At 33.8% G+C, this 25,955-nt stretch overlaps 2 protein-coding genes across 7 annotated transcripts in view; both read left to right on the top strand.

The window, feature by feature from the left end:
* The first annotated feature begins 3,288 nt into the window (after positions 1–3,288).
* LOC107224691 (alpha-tocopherol transfer protein-like) lies at positions 3,289–12,192 on the top strand. Of its 2 annotated transcripts, none has more exons than XM_046734442.1 (7): positions 3,289–3,532; positions 7,154–7,361; positions 8,424–8,583; positions 8,851–9,031; positions 9,802–9,987; positions 10,737–10,842; positions 11,439–12,192. In XM_046734442.1, the coding sequence occupies exons 2-7, from the start codon at positions 7,223–7,225 to the stop codon at positions 11,597–11,599; spliced, it is 933 nt and encodes a 310-aa protein (XP_046590398.1). In that variant the 5' UTR covers positions 3,289–3,532; positions 7,154–7,222; the 3' UTR covers positions 11,600–12,192. The 2 variants fall into 2 exon arrangements, with proteins under 2 accessions (XP_046590398.1, XP_015520341.1); XM_015664855.2 differs by having other exon boundaries at positions 3,290–3,532; positions 7,164–7,361.
* Positions 12,193–13,040: 848 nt separating this feature from the next.
* LOC107224690 (rho-related BTB domain-containing protein 1) overlaps positions 13,041–25,955 on the top strand; it is a 28,455-nt gene continuing 15,540 nt past the window's right edge. For 2 of the 5 annotated variants that reach the window (XM_046734437.1, XM_015664853.2), the window contains exon 1: positions 13,041–13,492. The gene's annotated coding sequence lies outside the window, so the exon portion shown is untranslated. Of the gene's footprint in view, positions 13,493–14,873; positions 14,891–18,639; positions 18,659–22,115; positions 22,732–25,955 lie in introns of those variants that run through there. The other 3 variants (XM_046734435.1, XM_046734436.1, XM_046734434.1) reach the window with 3 other exon arrangements.

Here is a 25,955-nt window from a genome sequence, read left to right as displayed (position 1 = left end):
ATCCACTATAATGTATCCACCACTAAAATTTTTCGAAGCCTGACCTTGGGTTCGTTATCGGTGATCCAAAAAACCTCCGGCTACCAATTTTCACAAAAATTGGAATATTTTTAGATTCTTTTCCACCATATTGGATCGCCCATTTTGGATTTCGCAATCTGACTTCAAATTTGTGATCAGCCACCCGACAAACCGTCGAGTAACAATTTTCATAAAAATCCAAATGTTTTTAGTTTTTTTTTCAGCTTATCGAATACGCCAAATTTAAATTTTCCAAATCTGACCTTAGATTCGTGATCAGCGATCCAAAAAACCTCACGGTACCAATTTACATTCAAATCCATTCATCCATTCTCAAGATATCGTCGTTCGTATTCGATTTTTTGAAATTTTGTTATTTGCATAATTGAAAAAGTACCGAACCGATCAACGCCAAAATCTAATCAGTTCTAAGTTTGGAAAAGCTGCGTCGATTGCGAACAAAATCATGAAAATCCGGTAATTCGTTCTCGAGACATCGTAGGACAAAAAATGTATCCACACATAAATACGGAGATCCATCCGAAAATTGTCGGAGGTGATTCTCTAGGTTTTCAAACGTGGAGGTCTAGTCAAAACTCAAATGTTCATTTTCAGGGTGGTTACAATAACTTCTCTTTTTCTCTGAAAACAGAGAAACGGGAGGTTAAAAACCAATAAAAATACTGGTAAAAAAAAGTAAAAAAAAAATAAAAAAAAAAAAAAAAACGAGAACGAGAAGAAAGAGAGATTTTTCATTTTCCTTACGGAGATTCAATCCAAATAGATAATAAGTGGAATATTCCCCAACGTGAAATGAGAAACTGTTTTTATGACTCGAACGTTGCTCAAGCACGTGAATGACTTAGTCGCGTCGCGTGTTCTTTGGTCCCATTATTTTAAATCACCTTTCGTAACCTGAACTGTATCCCAGCTCTGAAACACGTTTTTTTTTTTTTTTAGTTGCTCAACTCTTCAAACGTACAGCGCATTTGGTTTTTAACAAGATATTTATTTAAAAAAAAAAAAAAAAAGACAATCGTAATTTTTTTTATCCTGCAATCGGAGAAATTATACAATGTGGTCTTTTTTAATCGCCCTAGGCGAATATATAGAACACTAGAAAAGATGCAAGAAAAAGTTTAATTTAAAGACAAAATGAAGAATGTAGACGGAAGTGGGTATTAAATTTTTCAAAAATTTAAACAAATGTTTCAAAATTTCGCGCAATTTATCAAAATTTTCTCAATTTCGGCGGAAAATGGTCGAGGATTTCACATTTCAAAAATTTGTCCAAAGATTGTCAAAAATTTTACGGTTATGGTCAAAATATGTGGAAAATAAAAATTGACGTTAGCTTATGATACACGTATATAATATGTAATATATTCATTGATTCGAAATAAATAATTTATCGCTCAATATTCAATATTTTAATTATCATCCTGCAACTGCCGGTAGAGTTTTTACAATTTCGTCGTAATGTAATTTTGCTCACTTTTCGTCAGTCTTATCTCATGCGTGTAAATTTTTCATTTATTTCTTCTCTTATTTATTGAACTCTCTGTAAACGCGACAGTTATATATAGTATATAAACCCAAGGAAAAATTATTGAAATATTACCGTAAGAATATTAACAAAATTTCTATAACATCATACCGATGAATGTATAATCCGCATTATTACGAACATGCGTAGATTACAATTCGCAAAGAGTATAAATAACAGGAAAATAAAACAACGAACAGACTGAATTCTAACTCCGTAATATCTGTGGAATTTTGTTGTTGTACATATTGTACATATACATGTATACATTATATTCGTTATTAAAATCTTCCGACAAATAAAATTCTGTTTTTTATTTCAACTTCAAATACAACGTATATTATTTATGTCAGATCATTGGTTAGCATCGAAATTTAGCTCAACAAATTTATTTACTTTTTTTTTTCACAAGTTTGCATATTTCACTACATATATATATATTTTAATAAAATATTTCATCCACATATAAATACCTGAATTTTTATTGAAACTGCTATCAGATTCGATAAATCAAATATTCTCTACATCGATACGGGGTAAATATTTTTAAGTAATCATCGTTTACGCATAATCATAATAAAAATAACGAATGAAAATAAACAACGACGTTGTTAATTTCGTCGCATGTTTTCTGTTCATCCAAGGTCCAGAGGTTTTGCATCGTAATTATTTTTAACTTGCTTTTATTTTCTCGCATTATATTAAAACTTTTTGTTTGTTTGTTTGTTTGTTTGTTTGTTCGTTCGTTCGTTTTACCCTGTAAAATGTGCACGTGTAATATATTATTATTACATACATTATTCGACTTGCATACACGGTCTGAAAAGTAACGAAGTACGAACGTTGCGAAAATCTGAAATACCAGCAGCATTACGTGATCGTATATTAAGTTGATTACAATCTATGACATAGCAACTGAGTTGTCTATATAAAAGTAAACAACTAATAAGATGCTTATTTACAGCTTTTGCTTAATAGGAATTTCATGCGTGCGAAACTGAAGGAAAAGAAAAAAAAATAAATAAAATGGGCTCCAGTTTTCATGTTATTGTAGTCTTTCAAGGAGGGGGATTTATTTGTAAATGTTTCTTGTTCTCAGGCAACAAAATTCGCGGAGAAATTGGGTTGACGAAAAAAAAAATTTTTCGACAGATTTTTCGTCAAGCTGTACGGTATTATCCATTATTTTTTTTTTTTGTTAAACTTTGGATATTGGAAGAAAAACAAAAATTTAATTTTTAACGCGAGTATCGATTTTTTGAGCGACACGTGATATTGTCTTATTTTTTTTTTTTTTTGTTATCAACACATTGTGAAAGATACAAATGAAAATTGGGTAAAAAAATATTATGTAAAATTGAATAGTAAGCCTGATATGATCGATTTTCAAATTCCGCGAGTCTGAATTTAAATGAAATTGTTCTTATTTTCATCAATTGCCTGAAAATAAAAAAAAAAAATAACGAGAGAATCAGGTACGCTAAACAAGAAGCAACGATCCGAGTTTAAACTCTTTTTTAAAATTGAATGACAAAATTTGAACGTACGTTGTATTTTTTATACGTTTCTCGACAAGCTTGCAAAAATTTAAGATGACAAACACACGTGTGTAATTCTAAACGCGGGAAATGGATAAAGAAAATACAAGTCAGAGTTCGAAGAAGGCGATAATATAATGGTGGGAGGCAATTGCCAAGTCGGACGGATATATCGTTTGAGGTAAGAGAGTGTCGTTGAGTAGAAGTCGTCGGACTTCGCGAAAGGTACAATCGCGGATCTGCTGTGCTTAAATAGCGAGAGGGAACGTCAAATCTGGGATAAAGGAAAAGAAAATACGAAAGGATCTCGACGAGGCGATTATTACGAAATCGGCCAAATTTTTACCGTTAAATACGACAGGATATTAATTATCGTCGAAAACTGCTGGGAGGACGATTATTTTTCAAACTGAAAATAAGCTGAATAGTAAGTTGGAAAAAAAAAATATCGCATTTTTTAAATTTATTTGTTTGTTTTTGTTTTTTTTTTTTTCACCTTTCTTTCAACACACACGATACATTTATCGGGAATATTATACAGATGAAAAATAAGTGTTTCGATTATTTTGGTAACTTTGATGCAAGCTTTGGAAAATCCGGCATGCTTGCGGTTTTATGGATTCCAAATTTTCATCAATTTCGATGAGAAACAAAAAAACAAAAAAAAATCTTTTTTTCGTACGCTGATGAAATTTCCTGCATTTTTTTAAGACAATCTCGGTGAAAAGGAAAAATTTCAGTCTTTTTTTTTTTTTTTTTGCGATTCTTCAACATCCAACTTCGATTGTTGCAAAGATCCAACATTTGAAAAAATTTTATTCTTCAAAAATCAGCTGACATTACGATTGACTGACGTTTGAAGAAAGAACAAAAAGAGAACTTTGCTTTTCACTTACGTTAAAATTTACCCGACAGTTGTTGAAATTATTTTGTACAAATTATTTAAAAGAATTGAAAAAAAAATAAATAAGAAAAAAAAAAATACCCCGAGGAATAGACCACGCGTAAATAAATCTGAGAAATTCCCTGCGTACGGATGAAACAAATTCGAATCAGACTCTGTTGACCAATGGTGGAAGGAAAAAATTACACTTCAACTCTCACTTTCGTCCGATAGAATCAAGTTTACTGCAATTATAATATACGTATAAAATAAAAGGCAACACTGTCGAGTCGGACATCCTGTACGTAGTAAGCGAATGTTTATACTTCGTTAATTCCGTGATTTTATTTGCACGACGTGTCATTATATTCATATATTATACATATAGGGCATTTCACATCAAATCAACGAGTCATCGGCCTGACCTACTTGGAATACCGATGACCAATGGAATTTTTATTTTTTTATTTATTTTTTTTTGCTTCTTTCGACAAGAAATAATACATATAATTTTTACAAAATTTTCCCCCACGTTTCAAAAGTGTGGCGACCACTCGTAAAGTGATGAAATTAACCGTTGATACCAAGATCGAAAAAACGTTCTTTGTAAAATCAGTAACTCGAAAAAACGCATCTTTTTTTAAACGTTTGTTTTTTTTTCAGAATCTTCTGGTTTTCGTCGAAAAATTTCACGCTTTTGAATTCCGTAACGTTTACAGAGCGGCGATAAGGGTAAAAAAAAAGATAAGAAAAATTTGCCGTTCAATTGCCTTCGTTTCGTAATGCTGAGAAAAGTTACAAGTATATAAAAGCGACGGTGAAAATATTTGTAAATTAGTAAATTTGCGGATCGTTGTACTGATTTACAAAAAAAATTTGTTCTTCTTTTTTTTTATTTTTTACATAAATATTCTCTGCACACGTGCAATCGAACTATTTATCGCCTATTTCAAAATTTACAAAGTGACGTATTTGTATTTGAAACGTTATAAACCGTGCGTACGATCCAATCTCGCTTTACATCGTTCAATAGCTTAATTTTGGTCAATTTGTATTTCACGTCACGTGCGGTCGACTTTCTACATAATGCGAGCTGTTATAATACTAGCCACGCCGTCAAATCACTGACTTCAAATAATTGGTAACGGTAGGATTTTTTCGTTTCGTGTAAGACTCAAAACTGTTGTGCAAAGTTTCGCTGTGTTTTTTCGATTCCATGTTTTCTTTTTTTTTCCTTACATAAGAATGATAAAAACAATCGATTTTCCATTAGATCGATAATTTTTTTTCCCTGTTAATCGAGTGTATAATATAATATAATATCAACGGATGTAATCAAAGTATCAATTATCATCATTGTCTTACTTACTAAGAACCTATTTATATAAAATAAGTGAAAGATAAACGAACATTTTTTACCTGAAATTGAAAAATATTTTCAACGAAACTATAAATTATGAAAAAAACTTTTAAGCCATTAAGACTACGTACTCAAATTTGCGAAATTCTAGTTTCAAATGCGCCGTTTCAAAAAAATACGAATCAATCGATTAATCGATTAATTTTCACCGATTCAATCGAGTCGTGTTCGATTATTTTTTTGGACTCGACTAATCGATGCGTCGATTATTTTTAACTTAGTCGCCATTCTTTGCCTAAATTTAATGTTTATATTACTTCATATGCTCATTGATTCTAAACTTCTAATGACTTGAAGGTAGAATGAAATTTTTTTACAGAATTTCATTTGTTATAGTAACTAGAAAAATTCAGTAAGACACGTATCGTTAAAGAAACTGTTCGAATATTGTTGTTCATTACGAAAAACGAGGTACGCCTAATCATTTTGCGCTATCGTCGATCCTTTTTTGGTAATTGCAACGCAAAATCAGTTTCCGAGGTTTACTCTACTTTTTTAGTTAAACAAGGCTTTAACGTCAATTTATTCTTGCACAAGCATTAAATTTTCGTAACAGTTGCAGGAAAATATAGCAAGAGTGATCGTAATGAGAAAGAACAGCTATAAAACTAATTTTCATTTTCTGCCTAGAACAATATTTTTCGATTGTGGTAAAAAATGAAAATAGTTAAGGATCGATCGGTAACCGCAACTAAAAATTTCTCTCGGTGTATAATTCCTGTCTACATGTTATCTGTAACATAACAGGTACGATTGTACGCATATAATGTGTATAGTGCGGTATTACGTACGCGTATTTAGACTGCTTTCACTTTCGCGGTTTTCCCGTTCGAGCCGATTTTTCTCATTTTTTCACCGTGCAGACGAGTTTCAATCACGTAACAACCAGCGATTTCACACGTACCTTGGTGGGATTGAAAAACTAGAACGGCCGATTGAAAATAGGACGAAAATGTCGAATTTTCAAAGACGTGAAAATCCAATTCGTAGGATTATCAAAATTTACAAGGTTCAGGCACAGAAAATTGAAAATATAGAAATTCGAAGCACAGAGAGACAAAATATAAAAATGCCGAAACACAGAACGGTAGAATTTAGAATCCGTAAAAGATATTCTACGTTATCGATACGAATTCAGACGATTCTACATTTTGGCATATATTATACATTCCGGCCAATCGATTTTTCACGGAAAATATTTGCCAACCGATTACAGATTGCATAATACGTCTACATACGATTTTAACCGTTATTACAGTTTGCACGACCGACTGATCGACAATTTTTCATACTTATCTTATCTAAAATTATTTACACTTACGCATATATGATCGCGTACATAGGCTTACAAAAAGCAAAGATCATGAAAAATATCCCGCGTTGCAGCAACTCGTCAATCCGGTATTTTGTAATTTAAACGTGGAGTGACGTGGTTGTAGGTGCGAGTATGCAGAATTACTTACGATCAGTCGAACGTTAACAACTTCGATATTTCATTGAGAACTGCGAATATTTGCAGACAACGAATACAATAAACTTATATATTTTTTGTATTCACCAGACGTGAAGCAGTTTTTTTTTTTTCTCAACTCAATTCTCCATCTTTTTCGAATTACATATCATTACGTCGCAGAAAATAGAGATAATTTTGCAATTTCGTCGAAAATTGAGATGGTATTTTTCTTTTTGAAACAATACCGTATAAACTTGGGTTATTTATTTATTTATTTTTTTTTTTCTATAATCTGACAACAGATTTGAAAAACAAACAAACGTATCGAGAGAAAGGAAGAGAGAAAGAGAGAGAGTGAAAAATGACGCTGCTTCCGCCGACCGTGAAACAGCAAGAACGGATTGATCAGGAAATGAAATGGGATCCGGAACAGACACGCAAAGATGTTGCAAACCTGAGGGAATGGCTTGTTAAACAACGGCACCTGCCGCAGCACATTGGTGAGTTAAAAAACCGCGAAAGAATTTGAAACAAGCGGCTTTAGACTGGCCGTGAGCCAGCCCAAGAAATTCTCATTCTCGCAGTGCAGGTTTGTAGTTCATAGAAAAGAACAAAAATAATATCCAATTCGAATTTCGGGCTACAAATTTTCAGATTCGTGGTTAACAACGATATTAAAGTCTTCGGATACGATATTACACGTGAAAAGATGACGATTTTTTTCATTTCAATCCACTATAATGTATCCACCACTAAAATTTTTCGAAGCCTGACCTTGGGTTCGTTATCGGTGATCCAAAAAACGTCCGGCTACCAATTTTCACAAAAATTGGAATATTTTTAGATTCTTTTCCATCATATTGGATCGCCCATTTTGGATTTCGCAATCTGACTTCAAATTTGTGATCAGCCACCCGACAAACCGTCGAGTAAAAATTTTCATAAAAATCCAAATGTTTTTAGTTTTTTTTTCAGCTTATCGAATACGCCAAATTTAAATTTTCCAAATCTGACCTTAGATTCGTGATCAGCGATCCAAAAAACCTCAGGGTACCAATTTACATTCAAAGTCATTCATCCATTCTCAAGATATCATCGTTCGCATTCGATTTTTTGAAATTTTGTTATTTGCATAATTGAAAAAGTACCGAACCGATCAACGCCAAAATCTAATCAGTTCTAAGTTTGGAAAAGCCGCGTCGATTGCGAACAAAATCATGAAAATCCGGTAATTCGTTCTCGAGATATCGTAGGACAAAAAACATTGGCCAGACTCTAGACTTCAAAACGTGAAGATCTAGTGAAAACTCAACTTTTCACTTTCGGGATGAAGACAATAACTTCCATTATTCTGTGAAAATAGAGAAACGGAAAACTAGAGAGAAAAAAAGAGGTAAACAAGGAAAAGAAAATATGTGCAAATTACTGTATAACTTGAATCGATGGATATTCAATTTTAAAAAAGTGACAAACAGCTGTGCAGTTATTTAATTTCCATAACTTGTTACATTATACATTAAAATTGCTTGTATGAATGAGTAATTGCATCGAACGTGTTTCAGACGACGTGAGACTGGAGAGATTTTTATACGGTTGTAAAAACAGCCTTGAAAGAACAAAACAGATGTTGGACAGATATTTCACAGCCCGTACCGCATTGCCGGAATTTTTCGCCGCCAGAGATCCACTGGCAAACGATATTCAGGAATGCTGCAAAGCAATGTAATATACAAATTTCCTCCCTACAATCTTATAAGATAGAAATTCCTTTTACGAAACTGTCGGTGCAAATTTCTCCCAAGAGATAAAATCAACGCTAACATTATCATGGCAGCACAATTTATCCTATCTGTGTATTATGATAAATCAGGGAAAAAAAAATAATTAAAACAAAAACAAAAATGGATTGTAAAAATATAATTCTATATAAATATGTATATTCAATGTAATTATTACGTCATTTAAAAAAAAAAAAATTTGTCCCCACAGACAATATTTTCTCCTCCCATCGCTGACTTCCGAAGGATATCGAGTCACGATTCTTCGCCTCGTCGATACAAGATTGGAAAAGTTTTCCCTCGAAACAATCACACGGCGCATCCTCATGGTTATGGACACAAGACTGGTTGAGGAATTTTCACTCTCTAACGTCATGATCATTGACCTTCAGGTGAATACCCATTCATTTATATTCAACATTTCAATGACGGATTTATTCGTGAAGAATATTCCCGTGTCAGAGTTAGAAGTGAAGGAAAAGAAATTTAGAAAAAACAAAAAAAAAAAGAAAAAAAAAACGACGGTTTGTGTTCATTCAAAGTACGGAAAATTTAACTGAAACTTTATACAGTTTAGCGGCAAAGAAAAAGCATCAAAGCTCTTCACGTTGAAAAATGAATTTTTTTTTTCCAACATTTATAAATTATTTATCAATTTATACCAATATAATATGTACAGATTCTGAGAATTCGGATTAGCGTTTAGTCAAATATAAATAGAAGGAAAAAAATAATTTGTAAACACAAACGTCGAATCCGAGACTGTGTTTGGCGATCTCGTTAAATCGGCAGACTTGCCAAAACCGGATATAATGTGAACGTTTGACGAAAAAAAATTCCTTACCAAAGTCAAGTTCAATGTAATTCGCACGTTTTACACATTGGTATGTATTTAAGTATGCAAATTTTGGCTTCGCGAACTGATTTTACACCAGGCGTTACGGAATGAGTTATCGTCGAAACGTGTCAACTCGAATTGCAAACACAATCAATGTCCTTTTTCGCCTTTGATAAGCGAATTGGGTTTTTTATTTCTCAGTTTGTTTTCCATGAAATTGAATTGTATCGTATCGAGGAGAATAAATTTTATTAAAATCAAGGTATTTTATGTAAGAACATGTTAATAATTAGCTAATGAGAATGAGAATTGAAATATCGACAGGGTTTCAACGCCGGGCACATATCGCGATGCGTGCCAACGCAAACTGTGATGCGACGCGGAATGGTCGCCACCCAGAACAGCATGCCGTTCCGATTAGCCCGTATCCATTTTCTGCACACACCGTCTTTCATCGGAAACGTATTGGCGATGATTTACCCGCTGCTTAAAGAGAAGCTCGTCGACAAGGTGAGAATATCGTACCTAATACGTCAGATTTTAAAACGTCACGATGTGTCGTTTAGAACTGTGATTACAGCCGCCTCTCGATAAGTGCCCGCTTTCGGGGCTGTTGGTCAAAGGAGGAAAAAATAAAACTCTAATAATATAAAGAATAACGTTAGACTTTAAACTGTCGCGAAAAGCTGTATAGAACAGTGATTACAGCCGCCTCTCGATAAGTGCCCGCTTTCGGGGCTGTTGATCAAAGAAGGAAAGAATAAAACTCTAATAATAGGAAGAATAACGTTAGACTTTAAATTGTCGCGAAAAGCTGTACAGAACAGTGATTACAGCCGCCTCTCGATAAGTGCCCGCTTTTGGGGCTGTTGATCAAAGGAGGAAAGAATAAAACTCTAATAATAGGAAGAATAACGTTAGACTTTAAATTGTCGCGAAAAGCTGTATATAACAGTGATTACAGCCGCCTCTCGGTAAGTGCCCGCTTTCGGGGCTGCTAGTTGAACAAAGTAAGAAACAAAAACTCTTCAACTACGAATAATAACGTTCGATTTTAATCTACCGCGGTAAGTCATATCGAACGGCAAATACAGCCGCATCTGTATAACTGCCCGCTTTTGGGGCTGTTGGTTAAAAAAAGAAAGAAACAACTCTGCGAATTGATACAAAGTAGAATTCATCAAGTGAGAAATGGATATTACTTGCACCTTGCAGTAAGTTACAAAAATCAATGAAATATTCCGATCCTCTCGTTATAGTTCCGTTTTCACACCGGTGGCGGTGAAGAATTGTACTCGTACATGGACAAGGATATCCTTCCGGCCGAATGGGGCGGAAAAGCTGGAACTTTCGACGAACTGAACGGTAATTAAATATTTTTTTTTTTTTTGCATTATGTTAAACATGCGGTATAATAACGTAAAACTACTGCATGAATATCATTATACCTGGTATTTTGTAACGTGAGAAAGTTATGCTATTCGACACAAGTTTCAGCTGCGACGCGTGTCGGCAAATTGTGAAACGATAATCTTGTTAAAACATATCGATGCCATGGTTGTGTGGACATAAACGTTACACACCTTATTTAAAAATCAAACATCACCTCCGTGGCGGAAATGTTTGAACAGAAAATTCTGAGATTTAAATACTTGTAGGATGTTACGACGTATTGCCGACGTTTGTTTAAAGTCAGCGAAGGTTATACGATATACTCTCAATTACGATTGTAAATAACGCGAAACACTAACATCGCGGGAATTCGAATACTAGAGAGAAGAAAGGAAAATATATTTTTACCAGTGCGGATTCAACGTGTAAAAAACTTTTTTTTTACGACGAAAAAAAAATCACCTGCAATTTTGAACACGATCGAATGAAATTTTGGAAACATAGACGTTTTTTTCTGCGTTTGTATATCGCTTGGGGCGAGAATTGAAAAATCATGAACTTCGTTTCAGATGCCTGGAAGAGGAAAATTGAGAAAAACAGAGACTGGTTCCTCAGGGAGGAGAAGCTTTGCCGCACAAACGAGAACGCTCGTTTGCCAAACTCGAAATCGTCCCTAACTTCGGAATTAAACGGAATCCAAGGATCTTTCAGAAAGTTGAATATCGATTAAAACGGTTCTAATATTTTTTATCGTGTTAAAATCGCAACATCAAATTGAGCAATATTATGTTTGATTTCTTTAAACTGCGTATAGATATAAGTAATTATTGTGATAATTTTGTAACACTTCTTGAGACATTAACTTCACGTTCATAAAGTAATATTGCAAAAAACAACAAATTCAGACAATAATCAGCGGAGGAAAAAAAAAAAACACATTGATCTTATTCTGATGCAAACTTTTGTTAAAATTGAAAACGGCACTTCAAATCAATGTAACTATATAACATTATAAATTGCTGTCGATAACAATTATTTCATTGTGATCTTTCGTTTGCTTTCTTCCGTCCATCAATAAATAATAACTCAAATTTATATTACAACAATTATAACATCACCGGTGTAGTTAAACATATCGTGGTTCATAAATTAGTGATTCGTGACTTAGATGAGGTCAAAAAAGTCAAATATCAATTCTGTATTATAGGTATATAGATATATAATGACCGTTTTAACGGATCGTTTAAGAAATCATCAAAACACTAAAAATATGTAAATAACAAGAATAATACGAATAAAAATCATAAATTGTAAAATGAATAAGTCAATAATACATGTTTGTTATATACAACTATAAGAGGACCTATACAAATTACTGTATTAACAGAAATTATATTACACACGGTATAACCCACATCTCACATGTAAAGTTGAATAAAATTTGAAAAGTGAAAAATATTTGCCAGTAAAAAAATTCGCTAATTGCTAACCCGCTGGATAATGGCGAGGTGAAATTTCAATTACCGTAAGTCGCGTGAAATCTGCAATTTCGCGAACCGAGTCTCGCAAACTCCGGCAAAGCCTCGACCGATGGCAGTAGCTGCATGCAAGCCCGAGAGTCGAAAGCTCGACGTAGGTTATTCGCAAGTTCTTCGTTATCAGCCAGACCTGGCAGATAAAGCTGCGCAAGGTATTTTGAATTTCGCGCCGGAAAATAAAACCGAAGAAAACATTTGAAACGTGATATAATTTTTTCGTTCGTTTATTGGATATAATATAACCGTAGACTCTTGCTTCGAATTTCGAATTTGACGCCGTAAATCATACACACGAGAGTTGAACAAAAAACTGCAGCAACGCAGGAACGATGAGGAATATATTGCAGATCTTCACGAGTTCTAACCTAAAAATTTTTTACAAAAATTACAAAACAAAAACAATCAAATTGAAAGCATACTTCTTTCACTTGATTGTGTCACTTTTGAATGACACGATTTCTGAGGGGAGTTTTTTGAAAATGAGAACAGGCGAGGAGAAAAATTTTTAATAATTGAAAGTTGAACATTCGCGTTTCTTGAGACGTAAAGCACACCCATGACGTCATGCGAGGCAAAGTTGACAGCGCCATCTTGGTAACCGTTGTAGGAGCTTTCAGCGAAATACACGAACAGTTCCTCAACTCGTTTCCGTAGGCCAGTCCATTTCTTATCGTTATTAATGCAGCTAAATGCAGTTTGTTCGAAAATTCGTAAGAAAAGAAGAAAGAAAACAGATCGGATCGTAAAGCGGAAATACGGGAATAATTTTATCGGCCGTGCTTATATTGTACGATGACCCGTTTGTGCTTCGTTGCAACGTTTGTGTAAAGCTCTGAAAGCGGCTTGCGTTTATACGATATACTTATACGTATATACATAACGTGTAACAATAATATACATCAAATTACGCCTCTGTGCAGTGATTATTGTTGCGACAATAATATAACTTTAACGATTCAATGGTGGTTTCAAAGTTCGTCGTTATTGTCCTAACCGATACGGGATATTGTCGATAAAATATACAACCCGTATAAATAATTCATACAGGACAAGAACGAAGAGACTATCCGTAAAAAATTTTTTCGGTAAGTGATTGTCAATCAACGTACTTAAATACTTTCACTTTTGTTGCTTTTTTGTTCTTTCTTTTTTTCTTTTTACCATGACAGAAAGTCTTTTTCTGGGTAGAGAATGAAAATGTGTTTTTTTTTCAGATGTAAACGAAAAATCTGGTACGAGTTACCATTCTTATTTATTGTGATCAGTTGCATTATATTTTTTATCGCTGAAAGAAATTTTCAGTTCCGGTTACCGTTCAGTCCTTAGCTATTTTCATTTTTACCACAATCACCAAAAAAGGATCTACGATAGCGCAAAATGGTTAGACGTACCTCGTTTTTCCTAATTCCAACAATATTCAAACATTTCTTTTAACGATACCTGTTTTACTGAACTTTTCCACGCACTGTGGCAAATGAAATCTTTCTCAGTGTAGCTATTGCGATGATTTGACGTAGGTGCAACGATAAATCGATATTGCACGAGGCCTTATTTAACATAAAAAAAAAAAAAAATTGTAGACTAAACGACCAGAATTGATAATGCAATAACCAGAAAATGCAGTAATAACACTAAACGATTACTTGTGTATTACATCTTCGTGTGAATCCGACAATATTTAAAACGTCATTATAACGATATATTATTTTCACTGTAATATTTTAGTATAATAATGAGAAATGAAATTTTTTCACAACCATCTGGAATTATTCATTTCGAATGATTTTGAATCTCGCGAGCACAAAGTCAAGAGTGGGGGGGGGGTTCACCAATGTTATTTATCAACGTAAAAAAGACAAACTTTCTAAGTAATAAGTGAAGATTTTGGTTATTATTTGATGTATAGAAGCAAAACTTGTATATTGAAATATGAAATCGAGAAAAAAAAATAATCTTTTTCTCAACCTGTGGCTGCAACATTTGTTTGTACAATTCAATAATTGACTAAATTTTCATATCATTAATTTTTTACTCTTCCTATACTAAGGTGGGAAAAAATGGGAAAAAATCTTCAATCGTAACGAGAAAATGTGATTTTTTGTGTAAAAAGAAGAAGAAAAATTTTTTCAATTGCAAGAATATTCGAAGATTGTTGTAAAAATTACGCTAATTTTATTTTTACCCGTAAAATTCCGTTTACAACAATTGTGAGAATATGAAACGTCTCTCCAGCTTGGCAATAATTTAATGCAGGTACCTATAAATTTTTTCTTTTTTCTCTATTTCTATCCCTAAAATTTTACACAACTGTTTGGTTGAATCTCCGTCGAATCGTCTTCGTTCGTACACGAAAATTCTACGAGTTCTGCCGGTTGTGTCAGCTCTGCAGTGATTGACCGCAATTCAATCAACTTAGACGTCCGGCGCGTGAGGGACAATTTTACCGACGACATAGTTCAATCTTGTAACAGACATATATACAGGTAGTGTACCTAACACCTACACCACCCGACAAAACACAAAGGATTAAATTTCTACAAAGCGGTAATAATTCAGGTCGAAGAAAGTTCAATCTCATGATAAAAAGCCATAAAAAAGCTCCCCTCAGACTCCAATTACCGAATTATTCAATCAACCACTTTACTGTCTTGAATTAATAATAATCGTCATTCGTGTTGTTTTCAACATTGCATTGCACGCATAAGCGTAAATTATATGTACCGCGGTGTAAAAAGTGCTTTGACTCTTCAACTACCGTAAAACGTAGGCTTCGTATATATAATCAGGGATTCGAAAATACGTCTTTTCATCATCATTCGAAAATGGGATGAAAATGGTGTATACTTTTTTTTTTTTTTTTTGGGACAATTTTCGGTTTTTGAAAAATAAAATTTTTATCTTGGAATTTATTTTTTAACGATGGTTTCTTGTGGTAAAAACAGAATAAAATTAAACTCGGTTTTTATGAACCTCGATTTTCTTTTTGTTTTAAGAGTAAAACGAAAGAAATTATGCTTAATTCGAAAAAAGAAAAAAACAATTATTAACAAATGAAATGAAAAGAAAATCGATTTTCATCAAAACGGAGTTTTCCTTTTATTTAATTTTTTTACCACAAGAAACCATCGTTAACAATAAATAGCCAAGAAATTGTTTTTTTTTGGGGGGGGGGGGATTTTTTCAAAAACAAAAGTTTTCCTGAAAAGAAAACAACAAAAATATTCAGCATTTCAATCCCATTTTCAAATCACGACGAAAAGATGTGTTTTCGAGTTTCTGATTTTACCAAAAAAAAAAAAACAGTCTCACCGATTTAATTAAAACTGTCCATCTTCGTGTCAAGGATATTTTGGGTCGGCAGACTTTTACAAGATGGCGGTAAGATTTCGAAAAATTTACAATTGTTATATTTTGAACGAAACAAAACAAAAAAAAAAAGTCCATCGGCCCTTGGAGTCTCAGAAGGTCAGGCCCGTTGACCCGTTGGCTTGAAATGGAATGCCCCATATATAATATACCACAAACGATTCCACCTTGGATTATCCTTTGTGCAGATGACGATGCTGAACCGTGTATACATTTATACACGTATGTACACGATAATCATCGAGGCAAACACATCGTCGTAGTAAAGAATAATTATAACTCAGGGAGCTCTAATTCATTCACCGCATTCCGCGAAGCTGACGGAGCTTTTATTTAATTAAAACCGCAAGTAGATTGGACAGATCTGTGTTAAACCGTGTTTATAAAATTGTTAAACACGTTGTATCAACTCATCGCATCGCTCCGATGTGCCAAAATGACTAGCCGAGGATCGCAAAATAACCTCTCCTAGTCTTCTTCATTTTATCTAGAATTTATTTTGCTTCCAAGTGAATTTCTTTTTTCTACGTACTCGAAAATTAAACAACCATTGATTTTTATTTCCACTAACAAAAACTAATACATCTCGTCCTTTATCGAGGTAAAATTTGAAACAGGAGAAAAGTAGTGCAAATTTTTACTTTTGTTCGCTGTTTTTTTTTTTTTTTTTTTTCATCCCCCCTCATCTTTTCGCTGCGCACAATTACTTTGTTGAGAAAAATTCGGTAGAGATGAATTTTTCGAGTACCGTGCGTAATTTTTGTTAATCCCTGCGATTGAAAGGAACAACAGCGAAAAAAAAAAAAAAAAAAAAAAAAAACAACAACCGACAAGATCACATCTCTCAAGAATTCAACGAACCGGAACTATAAAGTTCTCATCGAACGAATTTTAAACGAGATAATAATTTTTTTGTTTTTTTTTCTCTAATACCGTCGGCAACTCAAAAACGGGTTGGCAAAAAAATGCAAACAAAACAATGCGGAATGAAAAAAAAAAAAAACAAGAAAAAAAAAGAGAAATAAAGAAAAAGGAAAGAAGAAAGCCTCTCGACTGTGAGAGATCAAGGCCGCAAGCCTGCTCTCTCCCAGGACATCGACCTTTGTGCATACACATATTATACGTCAATGTTTATACGGTACAATGACATTTGACTGTCGCCGTGAGACGAAAAAGGGAAGCGAAGAACAGAAAAAAAAAATAAATAAATAATAAACGAAATAAAAAAAAAAAAAAGAAAAAAAAAACAAACCCCAACTTGGGGATCGATAAAAGCTGCGAGTTTCTCGATCGTTGCGTTATTTCGAAAGGTGCAACAATATCCCAGACATTTGCGTATCGATTAACGATTTGTATGATACATTGCACATTGTATAGGGCGAGACGATGAAAATACCGATCGCGTTACTTGGATGTATAATTAATACCGCCGGGCGAGCGCGAATTCGTCGACAGAAGAACAAATAATACAGACAATTTTCAAATCTCCAAAAGTCTGTAAGAAATTACGAAAGCAACGTTGTTGTTACAACTGATGTGTATGTGCACCGTGTAGCGAGAAAAAGGAAAGAAAAAAAAAAGCGAAGAAAGTAAAATCTCTTCCGTTCGAAAATTCGGAAAACAAGGAAAAAAAAAAAGGATCAATGCTAAAGTGAAATTCGTTGCCAATTTTTCGTATGATATAAATATATTACAAATAGATCAAACGTTTTGTAAATCTCTGTAAGCTAATATATGTTGTATATTATTAATTTTCAAACGGTGTTAACAAAAAAATATTAAAAGAGAAAACTAAAGAATGAAATAACACGACAATTAATATGTGTTACTATTATTTCAAAGAAAAGATGCGAAAGTTTGATAAGATCGTCGAAATTCAGATATGCACCCCTAAGGGAGATTGAAAACTACCCCTACCCATTGAATTTTATAAATCCAATAACCATATAAATATTTCGAGATCTCTGTCAACCAAGCGTTTTTACGGTACGTTTGTTGTCAAATTTCTCCGCTAACGAATTATATTCTCGAAAATACGTTTCTTTTTTTTTTTTTTCGCATGTATTTATTTATAACAATTATAAAAAACTGGGGGATGCTCAAAAAAAAAAAACCTATTCGTTCCAAATCTTAGGTACATATTTTTCTTTTTTTTTTTACATAAAAATGCAAAAAAGGAAAGAAAAGCAAAAGGGTGTCAGTACAGTGGCTTTTGTGTCTGAAAAGGTCAAGTCCTAGGAGTTAAACGTGGTATTTTCCGTACCGCGCGCATGCGCATAAGCTGGCAAATCTGACATTACGCGAACCTAACCTCGATTTCGTGATTCGCGTAAGAAAATAAAAAAATAAAAATACAAAAACAAACGCGTGCCATACTCCCGTTTTACAAAGAATGACGCGCAATAAAAAAGTCAACGGTTTTTTCGCCTCGCTTATTTGCGACACAATTAGTCTTCGACTTAACCTACGGACTCGTATAGCAAACTTAAGCTCGGCCCGAAAAGACCGAGTTTCCCTCCTTGTTAAACAATGTACTATTCCACCTTGGTCTAGGTGCGCGTGTGTGTTTGCGTGTGTAGTACACGTGTAGAGAGGGTGCCACTATACAGGTGGGCCAGGGATTGATTTTTCACCGTCTGACGTCATCCAGGACCGAGTAGAGCTCAGCATGCGCGGGGTCGCGAAACGATCACCGTATACTGTATATACGTTCCTACCTATGTGTATGTGTATGTGTAAAGTCAGCTAGGTTATAGGTATGCACATGTAGAAGGTATAGAAGCGAAACCAGCCAGGGATGCACAGCTCGAGAATCATCCTTTGAACGTGACGAAAGGAAGCGAAGCGAAGCTGACATCAGCCCAAGAACTTTAAGCTATATGTATGTATAATTTAACGTCGTCGATGCGAACGTTGAAATAACATTTTTCTTTCTTTCTTCTTTTTTTTTCTACTTCCATGCGACAAAAATTCAACGCGTTAAGCTGAATTGTAAATCAGCCCTTCTTTAATTCGCGGTTATATAGTTTTTGTTTATAATATGTCGTGTGGTATTTTTCAAATCTTATCATTTGTTGCATTGGTATACAATGAGGTTTTTTTTTACAAAAATTCTGGAACATGAAAAAGAAAAGGAATGAAATTATATTGGAAACAAAACGAGAGTCAAGTTGTCAATTTTTTCTTTACCGAGATCACTTCGAAATTGTTTAAAGACGAGTCTGATCAAACTTCAATTCTGTTCCAAAGAAATTTGAAACGAAAATTACAATACAAATAAAATCAATACAGTAAAATTTTTTAAGTATGATTTAGATATTTTTCAATTTAATTATTACCAAAGATCGAATATTAAAATTTATCGCAATCAAGAAATTGTATAATAAAATGACAAATTTATCAACCGCTTTTCTTTAATCTCACTGCATTATCAAAGCACCCGATGATAAAATCGAACACATTTAAATAACAACAAAGTGTTTTCATCATCGAAGACATATTTGTGAGAAGAAAAATAAAATATCACAATATTAATGATTCGCTATTGAATAAATAATCGTTTAAATACAATTCCCCCGTTTTAACGCTTGTTAATAAATAAAAAAAAAAAAAATCCTTCTTACGGACGATCCTCGTCCAATTTCAGAGGCTTAAAATACTCATTGGGTATTATATTATGTGTATAACAACGATCAGTCTCTCTCTGCAGAGAAGGGTGAAATGATATTCAGGCATGACTGACCAATGATCGGAAACTGACCTTTCCCATCGAGGAGGGTCAGTGTACCTAATTCCTCGGGACTTTCGTGACAACGAAACGTTAAAATGGACGGTTTATACCCTGGGGGTTGTAAAGATAAAAAGGTAAGGATGGAAGGGGGAGAGTTGCGTACAAAAAAAATGAAAAAAACCAAACTCGCTGCTAAATGTTTTATATCGCATGATTTATACAGAAGAAATTTTACAACTATACTCGTATACATCGACAAATGTTTCACGCTGTCTTTTTTCTTCGGATATAAACGATTTAAGGTTTTAAATACCATCGATTTTGAGCGCATAAAAACTGTAAGACTTGTTTGCGAATATTATTACAAGAGAGTATTAATAAACGACTTTACGGCTAGACCGCTCTTCTTGTGAAAAAATTATTCTATACACTTTCCAGCCGTATTGATTGAGCGTAATTTAAACGTGATTATACTTTCCAAGCTCGATTTCTTACACGATCTTCATTTATTATTTTCACTACCTTCCGCTTTTTTAATCTTCTAAATTAATGTAGTAACAAATTTCTTGCACAAACACAATAAACTTATTTTAATTAGGTATTATTTTCTTTTCTTTTTTTTTTTTTTTTTGATTCTTTGAAGATTTTAGGTCAATAAGAAACAGGGAAAAGTAGAAATTGTACCAAATACAATATAAGAATAGAATATTGGATCTCTGCATTTTTTTCGTTTTATACAACTAGTCTGAAGGTTGTGAAAAAATGAAAGTTTTCGGATGATCCAGTATTTCGATAAAAGCTCTATTCATTCCGTTCTTGTAATATCGAATCAATAAGAAGTTACAAACCCTCGACTATATGAGAATTACGCATGCAATAAAACGTTAAAAATCGCTCGCTTATTGTCAGTAAAAAAAAAGGTTCCGACCTCTTATATCCTTTTTTGTTAAATCACTTTGTGAAAATTGTTACAATAAACTGTATAACCCAATTCTTCGGTTGTGAATAATTAATTAAAAAGAATAGAAGAAAAAACGACTTCACGTCAGATTCGAAAATTTATTTCAAAACTCGTACATAACAAAAAAAAAAAAATTGAGTCATTTACCGACTGAATAGTCAAGTCCATGCAGAACCAGTTAATTTTGGCTGATACTGTACAGAAGGATAAAGAGTTTCAGTATTATAGATAAAAATCTCGCTTTCGTGAAAATTGCCCATTAAACACAAGTGTGTACAACGTGTTTTTTCTATTTTTCTTTTTTTTTTGTTTTTCTATTCTCCAGAAAATGATCGTATCCAGTAAGGAATGGGTCTACGTGTAACAGAAACAAACACTCGCACAAACTGGAGTTAAAAAAAAAAAAAAAAAAAAAAAAAAATAGTGCACGCGATATTATTCTTGATTATAAAGGATTTTGACGTCAATGCGGCATGATTCAGTTATTATACAGCGCAAGAGTTGAATTTAACGGTGTGTAAGAAGGGAAGAAAATAATATACATTTAATAATTTTAGACCTATTCGAATTGGAATTATTAAATAAACAACAATTCCGATAATCTTGCAGGTTAATTTCGAAATTTTAACTAAAGAATCGATTCAAGAAATTGAAAAGCTGTATTGAACGCTCTGCTTCTGAGATATTTGAAAAGAAAAAAAAAAGTACAAAATCCTTATCAAGAAACATGTTTTCATGCATAATAAAACTTTGATTACTGATTTTTTTTTAATCTTATCAAAACTTCCCCAGTTCAAAAACACACTCACGATTTCTTTCAACATTTTTTTCCCAACACTTTTTGAGTTATTGTTTTTTACAAAAAGTATTTTTGAGAAAAAATCGCGAGCGCGTTTTAGTACCGGAGAAACATTTAAAAAAAAAAATCAATAACAATCAAATCCAAGATGCGGTACGTATTGAACTAGATTTTTAACAGCTGTGAAAATCGAAAAAAAAACTGTTAAAAGCAAAAATATCAGTAAAGAGAAAAAAAAAAAAAAAACAACGAGGTCTGAATCTTGCGTAAAAATGTTTCCAATCGGATGTATCAAATATTTTTACATCCTCTATCGTAAAAATCAACTAATCGGGTGTTTTTAAGACGAGTTGAATAAATAAAATCATAGAATAAAGACGAGTGATGAAAAAAAACAAAAATTTGAAAAAATTCTCACAAGCTTTTCAGGGTCCGTACTAGCGTGGAAAAAAAATCTTTTATGAAATTAAAAATTAACAAAATGTCATGTCGATGGTAAATCGTTTTTACGAGTTTGCGTGGAAGACCTTATATACATATATGTATATAAAAGACACACGTGAACCTGCAGCTCGCCAATGATCCGCATTTTCTTGCTTTGGTGGTTTGGCGCGGGGTCACGGCGTGGGTTCATTCAGTGGTTATATTCGCTAGTCAGGAGGGTATAATATCCCCCCCCCCCCCCCCCCCATCATCACCGCCGGTACCATCACCACCACCACCACCACCACCACCACCACTACCACCATCGCCACCACCACCACCACCAGTATACCAATAAAACGAAAGCCCTCGAATCACCCCGAGATTCGCCGAAGCTCGGATACCCCAAAGCCTAGAGAAGCGACAGTCTGTGACAGGACGTTCCGGGATCCTGTTCACTTGTACCTCTTCGGCACGTATAAACCAGGATTCGGTTCCCTCCCTTCTTTCCTGTCTCAATTGCGAAAAAATTGGCGAACGGTCTCTTCGTACAACGGTCGAGATAATAGCGAGTTGAAACTAATTTTTATTTATTTTTATTTATTTATTTTTTTTTGTTTTATGCAATTTCAATTCGTATAGACCGGGGAATTGAATCGTTGCAGCCACACAGTGATTATTTTTTCCAATTACCGATCCTTGTGCAAAACCTTTGTGCAGATAATATCGATGTGCGCGACACGTTGAGAGAACTTTTAGAAATTTTATATTCGTAACGTGTGTATCTGCATTTACTTGTTACTTTGTTAATAATAAAGGCTTGATTTCACTACGCTGCACGGCGGGGTGACGATTACGTTTCAACTTTCGGAACGTTGAGAAATTAACCGGAGTTGAAAATCTTGGAATTATCGGCGAGGACATTGGTCTTTCAAGTTTATATTCAAGCTGGGTTTTATCTTGCGATATTACGTCCGAATCTGCTGCTGCTGCTGCTGCTGCTGCAATCGACCTGAAAATTTTCAATTGCGTTTATACAGCTAAGGTGGGTGAAACGCAAAATCGAATACAAGACACTTGTACAGTTCCGATTAACCGGCGTCGCGACGCCCTTTCGAAAAAAAACACAACTTCTTAATTACCCTAGTTTTTGCGACTGTCGGCGCGAAATAGAAACGTCAGTCATAGGCACCTGTAATTTTTGACTGTTATCCGGTAGACTTGACGGAAGAAAAAAAAAAATAAAAAAATAACAAAATAAAATAGAGAGTGAATAATCGAAATAAAATTTCAAATTGACAAAATGCGTACGAATAGAATTGAAAAATCAGATTATCAATTCACGATTTTTGGAACAAGGATATTTCATTGTCAAAAGTGACCTCGGAAACGATGTTTTACGTTCCTACTTCTTTTTCATTAAACATCGCGACACTTTTTTTCATTGAAGAAAAAGACCGCAATTTATTGTAAATATTTTTAAATTTTAACGAAGATCTCAAAGTTTATCTGATCTTTTATTTTTTCGTCATGTCTATTGGATTTTTTCATTCGCTTTTTGTCAAATCATCGTTCGAGTGATCATTTTTCAGTATCATTGATATTTGAATATTCTTAATTTGTTTCTCACTGTTATTGGTATTAATAATTATTGTGTTATTTTTCTTTTACATCAAGAACCTTTTTTCGCTGCCTTCCAATTTTCAAATATATGTATAAAATTTTCCGACTAACAAACGCAACATTTGTGCACAAAGTTGTATGTCTCGTATTATTATCCGGTGATGGGTTTGAAATCTTATACGCCTGAACGTTTCGATTTATTCGTTCAGAGATAAGGCTAATATTATTATGGGTAATTTTTCAATTATCGTATTTTTCAATGGTCCAATTTCACAGTGAAAGTTTTTCCGAGTGGTTAAATTTCACCAATTTTCGGGCGATCGAATATCTCTCTGTTTACGAATTTAGGAATTATCGAATTTACACAATCGATGAATCGTTCGAAATATACAATCGAAAAACGAAGATATTTTGCTTTGATTTTTCGTTTGCGCGTTTTCGAAACTTCTGAGATTAGAATTAGTCGAAAAGGTAACTAGATCCATTCTGAGACTAAATCAATTCTGAGACGAATAGGTTTTGAGCCCCGAAAAATCACGAAAAAAAAGGGATTACAAAAACAAAAAAAAAAAAAAAAGCAAGAAGACCAAGGCTAGCATTAAGTAAAATTGAACATTGACAATCGGCAGTTTTAGACTACACAGCAAGTTCGTAAGCCCCGAAAGACTTGACCTTTTGATCTTCTAATTGAAGATCCTGCGTAAATTGATTAACAACAAGAGACGACAGAGTGAACCGTTGAGTGCAACTTGCACCAATTATTCGAGCGTCAAAGCTTGAAATGATTAAATTATACAATTTGTAAAGACGATTGATAAGTTTTAAAAAGATCGCAAAAAAAAAAAAAAAAAACAACTCGTTATACTAGCAATACTTTTATCTGTAGCTACGAAAGAAAAGTAAAAAATTGAAAGTCTTATCTCGACTATTTGTAAACAAGTATAAATCGCATATAAAAGTTCTGAAGTAAGGCAAATTCTAAGACAACGTTCGATATCGTTACATTATTACCAAAAAATATTCTATTCTTGAATTTAATTAATTTCGAATCTTGACATTGACTAACGTCTCGAAACGAGGATAAAATTTTCGCAACTTCGGGGAGGATTGATGAAAAATATTTATTCAAAGTTCTTTTGGTACGCCCGAATAAAGTACAAGATAATATATAAAGTATACAGGATATTCTACCAGTGTGTGTGTGTGTGTGTACACACAAGTGGGGAAAAATGAATGTGTGTCTTATTCGTCCCTGTTTCAAACCCCCCCCCCCATTCGAAATTCGCTGCAAGCACCCAAGCGAGAGACTATAGTTGTCTAGATCGAGATTACTTCGAGAATTAAGTGTACTCCATAAAGCAAAGACGCAAAAGATCATTCTTACAAAAAAAAATAAAAAAATATATGCATAACTCCCCGCGTTTTTTGTGACTCTGAATTTAAAAGGGAAGTTGGTTTTTTTCAAACATTATTATTCTTATTTATACAATTTTTATAGAGTCTGTGACAAAAGAGTTGAATAAAAATGAGAGAAAGTTTCAGAGTAGTTGAAGCTATGTATCCTATTCAAAATATATTTTACAAGGATTATTTTTTGAGTTATGTAGCGTATTCGGGATGAGCAGTATATCGAGTTTGCAAGCTTGCCGTGCGTTCTTATTTGTGTTTTTACGTCATTTCAATACCTTCGACTAATTAATGACTCTGGATATTCAGGTTGAATAAAATTACAATTTCCTCGAACAATCACATCAGAAAATTATCTCAATGATAATTATCCTATCTGTAATAAATTACCGTTATCGTCGACAGTACCATTAATCGTTGCCTTGACATCTGATATGAGTCTGAATAATACGAAAAAACATAATATATTTTAGTTGAATCGATAAAGCGAAAAAACACAAAAAAAAAAAGAAAAAACAAACACCATTGAAATTCAACAAAAAGCTGTCTCTTCCCTTCGTTGATATCCGAACGTTTTATCTCCTCCCTTCGTTGTTTTTGTAACCCTCTATATTTGATCGGACTAAAGCCCTCGGAGTAGAGTTTCAACGTATGCATCTAAAAATTTCAGGTGTAAATTCTAAAAGTTCTCACCCCCGTCAGCTATAACGTTCGGCAATTATAACCAGGTCCATAAATTCCGTTAGCAACAACTACAAGTGGCATGATATTGAAAAAGCATTGGTTCACGTTGGCATTGAGGGTGGAGTGGGTGGTACCAACATGTATAATATTCGCTACTCTTCCGGCAGGTTGTAGAGAGATCGATAACACACCAACTTGCAGGACAGAAGAGATCGTGGTATTAAGCTCCGGCGGTATCCTTCGGCTACGTGAATTCTGCAGTAGACGATAGATAAAAACCCGTAAAACATCGTCGACGAAAAGCGGAAAACTTGGTGTTTCCTTCAACTTATACCGCGATCAAACAACCCTGCGTGCAGTGTCATAGATCAACGTTATTTACAATCAATCGTCTTCGGTCGATGATTGTTTTAAGTTTAAACGTTATTTGAAGTCATCTGAGATCACTTCAAGTCATCAAAGTCACTAGTGTATGGTAATGCGAAATCACGTCAATTCATGGAAAGTCACTGATCAATGGACATGCAAAATCACTTTTAAGTCATAAAAAGTCAC

This window comes from Neodiprion lecontei, chromosome 3 (genome assembly GCF_021901455.1).
Source record: "Neodiprion lecontei isolate iyNeoLeco1 chromosome 3, iyNeoLeco1.1, whole genome shotgun sequence".
Taxonomy (NCBI): Eukaryota; Metazoa; Arthropoda; class Insecta; order Hymenoptera; family Diprionidae; genus Neodiprion; species Neodiprion lecontei.
The sequence above is the reverse complement of the archived record's forward strand: the minus strand, read 5'-3'. Positions and strand labels throughout refer to the sequence as shown.

Coding starts and splice junctions, on each gene's coding strand:
- LOC107224691 (XM_046734442.1), top strand. CDS start 7,223: ATGACGCTGCTTCCGCCGACCGTGAAACAGCAAGAACGGATTGATCAG. Junction 9,988..10,736: donor AAGAGAAGCTCGTCGACAAG/GTGAGAATATCG, acceptor CTCTCGTTATAG/TTCCGTTTTCACACCGGTGG. Junction 10,843..11,438: donor AACTTTCGACGAACTGAACG/GTAATTAAATAT, acceptor ACTTCGTTTCAG/ATGCCTGGAAGAGGAAAATT.